The 12,622-nt window shown below is 40.8% G+C and overlaps 1 protein-coding gene across 1 annotated transcript in view; it reads left to right on the forward strand.

The window, feature by feature from the left end:
* The window catches only part of INO80 (INO80 complex ATPase subunit), a 142,299-nt gene that overhangs the window by 92,694 nt on the left and 36,983 nt on the right, over nt 1–12,622 (forward strand). The window contains exon 27 of the mRNA XM_032769043.2: nt 5,755–5,882. Coding sequence (XP_032624934.1) covers nt 5,755–5,882 — 128 coding nt within the window. The remainder of the gene's footprint in view (nt 1–5,754; nt 5,883–12,622) is intronic.

Below are 12,622 nucleotides of genomic sequence, written 5' to 3' on the forward strand. Positions count from 1 at the left end.
AAAGCACTGGCCTCACTGGCTGTTTACTGTGAGAGCCAGCTAGCTCCTTATTGACCCCATTGTGCTCTGCAGACTGCCTGGGGGAGAGTCACTGGAACCCAGACTCATTATCTCTTTCCTCTATATTTTTATATATCCAGAGGGGCATTTTCTAATTCCCCAGGGGTCCATGTGTCCAGCCACAGTCATCAGCCAGAACTCTCACTCAGATTTTTCTGAGTCATAATCATTAGTGACTATCTGTTTTCCATAGGCAGTAGTATCTATAGCACCCCCTCTCAGCCAGCTTAAGTCCATCCCCTGCCTGGCTGGTTGGTAGTCTTTTATTCTGTGGACTGAAGAGGCACCATTAGGCCTGCAGCCCCTTTCCTGCTGATGTTGATTACAGGACTGACTGCTTTTCCTCCTCTACTTTATGTAGTAATAAAGAATTTGTTGTTGGGCACAGTGCAATCTGTAAGTCATAGGACTAGTTGAATTTTTTTAATGAAAAATAAAATTTCAGTGATAACATTTTGTGCTGGAAAAAAATCACTTTAGTTGACATTTTCTGATAAAGTTTCAAAATAAAAATTTTTACAGTTTCAAATTTTGAAATTTTTTATTTTTTTTTCAAAGTTTTAGAGAAATTCCACTCACTTTTTTAAAAACTTTTTTTCCACAGGGAATAAGGGGGAATGGAGAGGAAAAGTAAAATCAGTGGGATAAAGTGGGTAGGGAGAGAAAATCCTTTTAACTTTTTTCTGGTATACTACTCAATGTTGCTTTCTATTGAGGATAAATAGAGGTGGAGAGGGTATGTAAGGGTAAGCCTGATCATGGCTTTGCAGAAGCAGTCTGTGATGTTTCTTGAACACTAGGTGGCAGTCTTTGAACATACAGAAATTTTTGGGTTTTGAATACTCAGTGTTGTCAAGATAGGACATGGCAAACACAAAATTAAAACAAACCAATTTTCTCTTCCAAATATAAAAGTATTCCCTTTGATACTTTTTTCTTGCTTTCCTGTTGGTTGTATTCCTTGAGGGATCTCTGCCTAAATTCTCAGTAGTTTAGTTTGTTCTGTATACCAAGAGATTGAGCAAAGATCGAGATCAACAGATTATTTTTGTACTGCTGACTGTTGACAGTGTGACCTCCTTCTCACCTGACTTAGAGTCAAGGGTTACCCGTCGATAAGTTGTCCTTCACTCCCAGTATGCATCCAGTTGTTTGTAATTGTTTAAAACATAGTAAACCATTAAAGGGAGATGGTTGAAGCCAATGATGAGGCATCTAATGTTTCCAGTTACCAAAAGTTAATCCTGTATTCGCACTTGTTAAGAGATTGCAAAAGAAAAGCAATAATATTTTGCCTTTTGAACCATGTCAAATGTTCTACCTGAGCACTACAGTGGAATCCTTTAATTGGGTTGCTTGTCTGCCAAAAGAAATTATGCTGAATCTGACTAGACAGATTTTACATTTGAACAACCCTGCTTGTTATTTCACTTCTTCCTCTCATATTCATCTCACTTATAGCTAACAACCACATCAGCTTTTTATCATGTCTAGCATCTTAGAGTTTCATAACTAATAACGCTAAATAATTTAATTCATCCTGCAGTGGAAAGCTAACAACTGGAAGGACAGCAGCATTAAATGGGTCTTCATTTAAAAGTAAATTTATACCTTTTTTTTTTTTTTTTTTAAAGATCCCAAATGTGTCAACTTAAACCAAATGGCTCTTAAAGCATTTAATCTGTCACTTACCTGCCAAAGCCTGAGTTCAGGGTTCTACTTTTCTTAAGAGTTGATGAAATTCCTAACATCATTAAGGTGGCTGTGCTCTGTTTTAGAGGTAACTAATGCCATCATTTGCAGCTGGAAAACATCTGAGGGCTTAAATTCAGGTATTGAACTGTGTGTCTTCTTCTTGTGCTGGCCCCTATGTATATTTCACTGCGGGTGCACGTGCGCTTCATGTGCCTGGAGTCAGAGAATTCTTACAAGCAGTGTCGGTTGGTCTACACACATGCCATTGCTCTCCTCACACTTCAAACTAAGGGTATAAAGGCCAGAGATCAACCACCTTTCCAGTTCCTTCTTACCACTGTGTGTCATGAGTCAGAATCTCCAGTGTTCAGAACGGTTACTTCATTGTTGTTCTTCGATCTGTAAATATTTTATATTTTGCCTTTACTGTATTTTTTGCTTAGTTTTTAATACAGTAAAAGCTGTTTTATCTAGCATATTGGGGGAATAAAGGATGCTGGTACGCGAAGAATGCTGGTTAACTCAGAAGGAGGGAGTTTGGGTATGGGAGAGGGTGCAGGGTTGGGGTGTGAGGGAGGGGTTGTGGAATGTGGGCTTTGGGAGGGGGATTGGGGTGCGGGAGGGAGATTGGGTCACAGGAGGGGGGACAGGCGGGTGGTGACCTGTCCCTGCTCCTAGGTAGAGGCGTGGTAGGCAGGTCTGTGTGCTGTCTCCGCCCACAGGCACCGCCCCCGCAGCTCCCATTGACCGTGGTTCCCAAGCAATGGGAGATACGGATGTAGTGCTCGGGGCAGGGCGGGGCAGCGCTCAGAGCAGCCTGCCACGCCTCCGCCTAAGAGCAGCTGGGACAGGTTGTAACTTGTGCGGAGCCACCTGAGGTGAGCACCCCCTGGATCTGGCACCCCCATCGCGCCCCAGCTCCCTGCCCTGAGCCCCTCCCACACCCAAACTCCCTCCCAGAGCCTGCGCACCGCACACCCTCCCGCGCTGCAGTCCCCTACCAGCCCCGCGCTAACCTGACTATAAACTGGAATTTCAATGAAGATCAGAAATGTCGGCTTATAGAGCTTTTCGGTTGGTGAAGTGCCAGATAAACACAGCTTATACTGTAATTTTAATAAGTTAGATTCCCTGCCTGGGGGAGCACCCACTTCCACCTGCCCCAGGGAGGACAGAGACTTGTATCACACCAGAAGATGTTTTTCTCTTCCTGAGCCTCAATTTCTCCCATCATCAGGACCTTCTCTCAGTAGGGAGATCTCTAAATGGATTTCTGGCTGTATCCTACTCTGCTATCAGCTGTCACATCTTCCTACCCTATATGGAGTAAAGGCTCATTCTACAAGAACACAAGTAACATCAGTGCACTGCTTCAGGAAGTATCTCTACTTCGCATTTACAAAGCAACTACATGGAGTTCCATCTACACATTCACAAATCATGATGCTCTAGTACAGGACTCCTTTGTTGACACATCCTTTGGTACAGCAGTCATTCAGATGGCTGTTCCACCTGCATCGTCGCACCTTCCTCCTACTTGAGTACCGCTTCTCAGTCACCTACTGTAGAATACACATTGGGACCAGCACTCAAAAAAGAGGTTACTTACCTTATAATAACTGGAGGTTCTTTGAGATGTGTGATCCCTATCTATATTGCACTACCCGCCCTCCTTCACCTCTGCTTCAGATCATTCTTGGATTTATGATAGAGAAGAAACTGGAGAGGCGGTTGCTCTGCTGCATCCTTTATACCCTCACTTTGAGGCATGTGGGCCCATGCCTAGACCAATAGATACTGCTTCCAAGAATTCTCTGAATCTGCATATGCACGTAGTGGAATACAGCTAGGGACTATGCATCTCAAAGAACCTCCAGTTACTGAAAGGTAAGTAACCTACTCTTCTTGGTGCCTGCATCTCTGGATTCTGTAGTTGGAGGAACCCAGAGAGAAGGTTTGAAATCATTGAAGCAGTGAACCTAGTTTAGCGTGTTTAAATCCTGGCAATGCAAGCACGTTTCCATCAAATGACCTCCATGAACATAAGGGAGGAAGAAACTGATTGTTGATTGTGCACATAGACCAGCAAAAAAAGAGCATTACAAGAATCTAAACAGGACAAAACGAAGGCATGGACAAAGGTGTCTGTGTCAGTAAGAGAGAAGTGTAAAGACAGTGTCTGACAGTGTTGCTAATGTGCTAGAAATAAGCCCAGAAAGAGGCATTATGGTCATTCAGTTTGACATCCTGCATAACAGGGCATAGAATTTAGCCCAGTAATTCCTGCATCAAGCCTTTAACTCAATCTGTGATAGAATACATCTTTTAGAAAGACATTCAGTCTTGATTTTAAAGACTCCAAGACATCCCTTGATAAATTGTTCCATTGATTAATTACTCACTGTTACAAATTTATTTTCTAGTCTGAATTTTTCAAGCTGTAGCTTTCCAGTCACTGAATCTTATGCTTTTGTCTGCTTGATTAAAGGGCCCTCCACTGTCAGAAATGTTCTCCCCACCTATAGGTATTTATAGATGACTAAATCACCTCTTAGATGTCTCCTGGATAAACAAATAAATTAAACTTCTAACATCTCTCACTGTAAGGCAGATTTTACAGCTCACTCAGTATAATTGACCTGTCCTTATTACTTACCACTAATAATTTTGTGCTAACTGTAGACTTTGTCATAAATGATTTTATATTTTCTTCCACATCATATTATTAATAAACATATTGAATAACATTGGACCAAGAACAGATCTTTGCAGGACTCTACTAGAAACATTCCCCTTGGATGAGTCCTCATTTATTTATTTATTTCTGTATTTTATTTTATTTTATTTTATTTTATTTTACATCTAACAGTTAACCAGTTTCTAATCAATTTCATATGTGTTACAGTGATTTTTTTTATGGTACTATTTTTAATCTGAATGCTGTACTGTACTAAGTTAAATGCCTTACAGATGTATATTATGTTAGCACATCACTTCTGGACTAATCGATACGTTGACAAGTCTGGAAAAAAAAAGGGGTGGGTGGGAGGGTACCTGCAAGATAATAGGAAAATATATGCTCAGAATCTCAGGAGTCTGCTACAACATGAACTATCTGCGGTTATCACATTCCATTCTGATTATAAGCCTAGGATTCAGGCATCAAAAGGATAAAGTTATCTGTAATCTTTCCAGCTGAGAATTTTGGAGGAAATTTCTCCACCACCACTATTTCCCTCCTCCTGTCTCCTTTTTAGTGGTAGTACATTGCTTATGCATGGAATCTGCAAACAGAAACTCCTTTCTGCCCAAACTGCTGCTGCAGTGCTGAAAAAGAGAGGATATGAAAAATGATATTTAAAGTGTCTTAAAGCTTGTCTGCTGGAAACCGCTCTTAAAAACAAAAAAAAAACTAGGAATGAGGGGGGAATCCAGGCAGCGTGTGAAGGATGTTTTGTTTCACAATGAACCAAGTTGTTTCTGTGTACTAGTCTTGTGCATGCATCTGTGTACTGGTCTTGTGCATGCATCACTAATATGAATAATATAACCAAACGTCAGAGGATGGTAATAGCAGATGTCCAAAAGACAGAACTTTGATGTCTGTGTGGGATAACATGAAGAGATTGCTTATCATTCTAGTGTGGACATAATCCCAGGTGATACAAAGGGAGAGGCCTTGACAATGGGATGTGGCTATCTAAATGAGAATCAAGTCTTATTTGTTTGGACATGATTCTCAGGTTGGGGAGGGATGTAAATATTACCGAGTGGGAGCGCTTTTATGCCAGTTCCAGCCCAAACCAGCAAAAGTTACTATAAACAATGAGGTTAGACATGCTGACCTGAAGGGAGCTTGCAGATCCCCCAGTCCCGGTCAGTTTAGGAAGTGATACTGCAGTGAAACTCTACAAAGCTTCAGAAATAAATCCTTTATATAAGCTTGTTAACATGCAGCTGTTTCAGCTTTTTACTCATTTCTCACCCTCTCCTTCTCAGACAAAGAGAGCCTGATCACGGACAGTGGGAAGCTTTATGCTCTTGACCTTCTGTTGACACGGCTGAAATCTCAAGGACACAGAGTTCTTATCTACTCTCAGATGACACGGATGATTGACTTGCTAGAGGTAGGTAGTGGATTCTGAAGATAATGATTTGAAATCTGGGTCTTTTGATACAATTATTGTAATTTGGATCAGGCAAATATGGCATACAATTATTATAGGGATGTCCAGGAAACACGTTCTCATACAGAAGTTTAATGGACATTAATGATGTGTAGATGAGATATGAAAGGGGGAAGATAATGGTCAAGGATGAAGTTGGTATTCGTTGTTGAAATATCTTCAGTCTCTGCCTCAGAAGTGACATTTCCATTGGATTAGTTTCTTGGGTAGATAAGAAGAGTCTGTCTTTGAGGAGGTATGGGTGAGAACCAGGATCATAAATCAAGTGGCCTATTGGTAGAGCTCTTAACTGCTGTATGGGAAATGAGTTCACTTCTCGATACGCTGTCTCTGTGGCTGCAGGGAATGAGAGTCCTGCCAAAACAGCACATGCATCCCCTGGAAGAAGGGATGCATTGTGTCAATTCATGCCAACCCCTCCCTTTCAATGAAGGATCAGCATTAATAGCTTTGTGATTTTGCAGTCCTCTCCCACTGGAAAGATAGTGGCCATGATGCATGCTAGGTATGAAATGGCTTTGAGGTTTCAGAAGACCACTGGAGTGTGTGTGTGGCTGAGGGTGAATTTTTTAGACTGAGTAGTGTGGCTGGAAAATATGAAAAACATATGAGGCAGTGCAATTTCAGTACTGCTGGAACATCAGGGTCTGTGATCATTCAGATAGCCTCCCATAAATGCAGGTGGTGGTTATTAAATAACATTTTATATGCTACAGTATCTCTGCCATGTAGTCAAGACAACCAGGAGAGTATTTTCAGGATTTAAAAATGTGCAAAGTCTGAATCAACATGGGTTATAGGTCACAAATTTGGAGTCTACTAGGAGTACAGCTGACAGGAGGCTTGGTAGCCATCTGCATGCTGAGTTGTATTTCTACTGCTATGAGAAGATCACACTTCCAAATGACAGAGGGATGTAAGGTTGTCTTTCTGGATCTTGGCCAAATTCCCCAGCCTGCTTCTCTTCTTGCAATACGGGACGTAGTTCAGTCTTGTCCCCAGGCATTAAAGGCTGTCCACACCCCAGATTGTACCTCAGAAGTCAAAGTGGCAGTTTAGTGTTCTCATCTTGTCTGTTAGCATTCTAGCTTTTAAATCTTGTTGTGGTGCACCAGTGAGCAAACCTTTCCCCCCCATGATATCTCCTGTCCCTCAGGAAACCAATATTTTCCAGGGCTCTGTTCCCCAAACAGGTCCACCTGTCAAGATCTCCTTGTTTGTCCTCTTCCCCTATCAGGGCAGAGATGCTTGTGCTGAGCAAACCAAAGGCCAACAAGTGCTCCAATTGCAAGAAAATTCTCTCTGGAACTATGTCACTGCTGCTCCGAGCCCTTTGATCCTTGCTTTACCAAAGGAAGGGACTGGACTGCACATAGGGGTGTTTTCTTCTCCCGGTGGTAGCCAAGACTTCTCAACAAATATTTTTGTAAAATGTGGATCTATCCTCATTGATGCTGGGGAACAGCAAACCCAACACACCTCGCTAGAAAAGGTGTTCTCAAATGCAAGTCCCATAATTTCCCAGGTCTTTTCAATCCACATACATATATATATATACACACACACACCTATCTCATAGAACTGGAAGGGACCCCAAAGGGTCATTGAGTCCAGACCCCTGCCTTCACTAGCAAGACCAAGTACTGATTTTGTCCCAGATCCCTAAGTGGCCCCCTCAAGGATTGAACTCACAACCCTGGGTTTAGCAGGCCAATACTCAAACCACTGAGCTATCTTCGGGGATACGTGGTCTACGTCAAGTGGGTAATTGAGTCACTTGTGCAGTAGTCTGGCCTGCGGTCTGACTCTTCTTCTCAATAGGAGGATCTTAGCTTTTCTGGCATCTACACCTGCATTGCTTCTCCAGTTGTGTACTGGAGCACTGAGGAGTAGAGTCTTTGTTTGGAGAATAGAGGGGCCGCCTTAATCCAGAAGGGTGTGGAGGAAGTGTGTGTGTGAAAGCTTGGTGTCGGGTTGATGGAGTGTTGTGAATCCACCATGCAAAAGCATTTAGGATGTGGGATGTATCAAAATATACAAGTTAAGTTAGATGCACCAAGGCTGGTAGATGCACCAAATTTTTTTGTTCTGAGTGCTTATGTGGTAACAGGAACATGCACATTTATTCTCTTTGCCCACCCTTTGCCTGTCAGCTCTCTTCTCATTAGTGGACATGATAATTAAATAGGCAAGGTTTAATTTTCTGAAGATTTAGAAGTTGAATACTCATGTTTTTCACTATTTTGACCTCTTCCAATAACTCTGCAGATAGGTAAAGAAGTGGGATGACGTGTGAATGTGCAATTCATTGGACTATTGTGTGCCCTCCCAGCATGGGTGTGGATTTGTTAACAATCACTCATCAAAGAAGCTGATTATTTTTTCAGGGTTTCAGCCCACGCTTTAGGGAGTGGATATTTGTGGTTCAGAAAAAGTATTGAAAAAACAAATAATGATGTAAGGATACATTAAACATTGGGCTTCTCAGCCTAGATTGTGTCGGGGCGGGGGGAGGGATAGCTCAGTGGTTTGAGCATTGGCCTGCTAAACCAGGGTTGTAAGTTCAATCCTTGAGGGGGCCACCTAGGGATCTGGGGCAAAAATTGGTCCTGCTAGTGAAGGCAGGGGACTGGACTCAATGACCTTTCAAGGTCCCTTCCAGTTCTAGGAGATTGGTATATCTCCAGTTATTACCTTTATTACCTATAACATAAATTACAATTAAATAGAGGTTTCTGCACTTCATATCAATGTAGAAAAAGTCAAGTACCCTTATTTAGTACAGTTTTGTAACAGTGGTGTCTTTGCTTCTAGTGAAAGAGAGAGAGAGCTTAATGAACTTACAGAAATACCTTTTGGTTAAAGCAGGGGCTGAGAATCCATTGTGGATACTATTTCTAGTTCTACAACTGATTTGCTCTGTGACCATAGGCAAGTAACTTGTCTAGGCTTGTCTATAAGTTTAGATGACAGGGTGGTAAAAAAATGTTTGACTTCTTTACAGTACAACTCTACCACCAGTGGAAAATTATAAACCCAGTTTTTCCTAAGGGTGTAGATGTACCCTTAGTGCTTTAATTCCCTATCTAAAAAGATGGAGAAAATGCTTACCTACTGTGGTTAGATGTTTGGCTGTGGGTATGTGTTCTCCCTGTGTGCTGCCCCAGCTCTGCACAGACAGACAGCACATCAGACCTCGAGCGAACTGCTCAATAACCTCAAGAGCTGTTCAAGTACAAAGGTGCCAGGTCAGGTTTATTGTTGACAAAGCACGGTAATAGCACCTGGCAGACTCTGAGGTTACTAAAACATGTATGCCCATGACAATGGATGCAGCCCATTCTTCGCTTGGCTGGACAAAAATACTCCCTCTGACATACATCTTTATTCCCTGATGCAAACAAGTTAGTATTGCCTTTTTTCTGACATAGTTAGTTACTGCTCCCTGACATGGCTAGTTATCACCTTGTACATGTTGGTTCAATCAAAAGTCTTTATTATGTACTGTTATCCTGACCTTATCTTTTAGGAGGGGTCAGTATGTTCCTGTTATCCTTGGGGAATGTTTTTGTACATCCTTATTATCAGGATTTTCTGGTACCACTTAGTATTGGGGTGTGTTTGCATGAGTATTCTGTGCTTAGCACTTCTGAAGAATGTGTATTTTTTGCAATATTAGCCCTGTTCATGCCAGATTCTGTGAGCAGGCCCTGCCTTATACTAGGCCTCTGATACAAGAGCTTGTGTCTTCCTACTAGACCTACCACATAGAGGAGTTGGAAGACTTATTTAATGTTTGCACAGCACTTTGGAAATGTTAAATATTCTAGATCTGCTGCTGCTTATTGTTGTTTGTTAAATGTTCAAAAAATGCTTGGATGCTCTTGGATGAAAGGCATTACAGAAGTACAACATATTGTTAATAGTAGTAGTAGTTTATTGCTGCTTCTCTGGTTCACTGAGTATTTCAAGATAATATTTTGGCAAAGGTATAAGATAAAATTAAAGAAGACATCAATCAAGAATATTTCAAGATGGGGAAAGTATAATTAAAGTGCAAATACAGTATTCAACATACTTGAAAAGAAAGAAGTATGTGTGTGGCAGGGGAAGGAGGAATAGTAATGCAGATCTGATGATTCTTCCTGGCTTATATTTTTGATGTTTTGTTTATTTCAAAAATATAAAGCTAATTACAGGTGGTAATATCCATAATAAGCAGTGGCTAAAGCAGGGGTAGGCAACCTACGGCATGCGTGCCGAAGGCGTCACGGGAGCTGATTTTCAGTGACACTCACACTGGCTCGGGTCCTGGCCACCGCTCTGGGGGGCTCTGCATTTTAATTTAATTTTAAATGAAGCTTCTTAAACATTTAAAAAACCTTATTTACTTTACATACAACAATAGTTTAGTTATATATTAGAGACTTATAGAAAGAGACCTTTTAAAAAGGTTAAAATGTATTACTGGCATGCAAAACCTTAAATGAGAGTGAATAAATGAAGACTCGGCACACCATTGCTGAAAGGTTGCCGACCCCTGGGCTAAAGGAATTAAATGTTAATTCGACATGTAACCAGAGCAGATATAGCAATTATAGAAACTAATGAAATCTTAAAGAAAAAATAGCCTACCCCCAACCAAAGTTTTTGCCCCAAAAGAGAGAAATGCCACAGACTCCATGAAGTCCCCTAAGGGACTTCACTATTACTATTGATTTTACATGGAAAGACTCAAATAATGCAATGATAGATGGCAGTGTAAAACCTTAAGATAGATAAATAGTAATTATGTGAAGTGGTGCCACTAATTTAAAATGAATAACTCCCTGTGTAGACAATCCCGAAGTCCAATACCTAAGCACAATGGAGCACTACTTTAGCAGGCTAGTAGAACATCCTGTTATATCTAGTTAATGCAGATTTTATTATAAACAGTTCCCTGATTTATGTGGGTTTGTTTTAGAAAATAAATGTTCTTTCAGTGTCATTTTTGCTCTCTGTATATTGACAGATCCTGCATATAGACATAATGGCTTTGTCTGAACTACGAGCTGGGGTGTGATTCCTGGCTCGTGTAAACATACATACTCACGCTAGCTTGATGAGAACTAGTGGGAGTATAAATAGTGGAGCTGTTGTAGCACAGGCAGTGGCAGCCATGCTAAGTACATACCCACACTATTCAGGAAGGCTTGTACTCAGCATGGCTAAACCATGCTGCTACTGTCTGTGCTACTTGCAGGTAGCACTTGTATATGTACTCAAGCTGGGAATCACCTCTCGCTTATAATGTAGACATAGCCAGTATAGTAATTTTAACCATTTTATCATGTTCATGACATACTAATGTGGGTCACTGCTGTATATGTATAGCTTTCATACTGTTAAAGAGGAATCCACCAGCAGCTCTACACAGTCTTTGGACTGTGACTCACAGATTGTCTGAGAGCCCACTCAACAGCTACAGTCTTCTGCATATGAGCAACATTTCTTCCTAAAGATACAACTAAAGTCTTGTTCAAAGGGGCCTAGTTTTAAGACGAGAGAGGTTTTACTAGCTATTTATCTTCCTCTGTAATTTCTGGGGCTGGGGTTGTCAATTAATCGCAGTTAACTCATGCTATTAACTCAAAAAAATTAATCACAATTAATTGCACTGTTAAACAATAGAATACCAGTTGAAATTTATTAAATATTTCGGATATTTTTCTACATTTTCACATATATTGTATTCTGTGTTTTAATTGAAATCAAATTGTATATTATTTTTATTACAAATATTTGCACTATAAAATGATAAACAAAAGAAATAGCATTTTTCAGTTCACCTCATACAAGTACTGTACTGCAATCTCTTTGCTGTGAAAGTGCAATTTACAAATGTAGATTGTTTTGATTTTGAGTGCAGTTATGTAACAAAAAAAAAATTGTAAAACTTCAGAGCCTACAAGTCCAGTCATTCCTACTTCTTGTTCAGCCAATTGCTAAGACATACAAGTTTGTTTGCATTTAGTGGAGATAATGCTGCCCTCTTCTTAGTTACAATGTCACCAGAAAGTGAGAACAGGTTTTTGCATGGCACATTTGTAGCCAGCGTTGCAAGATATTTATGTGCCAGATATGCTGAACATTCCCATGCCCCTTCATGCTTCAGCCACCATTCCAGAGGACATTCTTCTATGCTGATGATGCTCATTAAAAATGTGTTAACTAAATTTGTGACTGAACTCCTTTGGGAAGACTTGTATGTCCCCTGCTCTGTTTTACCCACGTTCTGCCATATATTTCATGTGATAATCTCAGATGATGACCCAGCACATGTTGTTCATTTTAAGGACACTTTCACTGCAGATTTCACAAAATGCAAAGAAGATACCAATGTGAGATTTCTAAAGATAGATACAGCACTTGACCCAAGGTTTAAGAATCTGAAGGGCCTTCCAGAATCTGAGTGGGATGAGATGTTTAGCATGCTTTCAGAAGTCTTAAAAGAGCAACACTCCGATGTGGAAACTACAGAACCCAAACCACCAAAAAAGAAAATCAGTCTTCTCCTGGTGACATCTGACTCAGATAATGAAAATGAACATGTGTCAATCCGCACTGCTTTGGATGGTTATCGAGCAGAACCCATCATCAGCATGGACACATGTCCCCTAGAATGGTGGTTGAAGCAT

Source organism: Chelonoidis abingdonii, chromosome 4, assembly GCF_003597395.2.
Source record: "Chelonoidis abingdonii isolate Lonesome George chromosome 4, CheloAbing_2.0, whole genome shotgun sequence".
In the NCBI taxonomy this organism is placed as follows: domain Eukaryota; kingdom Metazoa; phylum Chordata; order Testudines; family Testudinidae; genus Chelonoidis; species Chelonoidis abingdonii.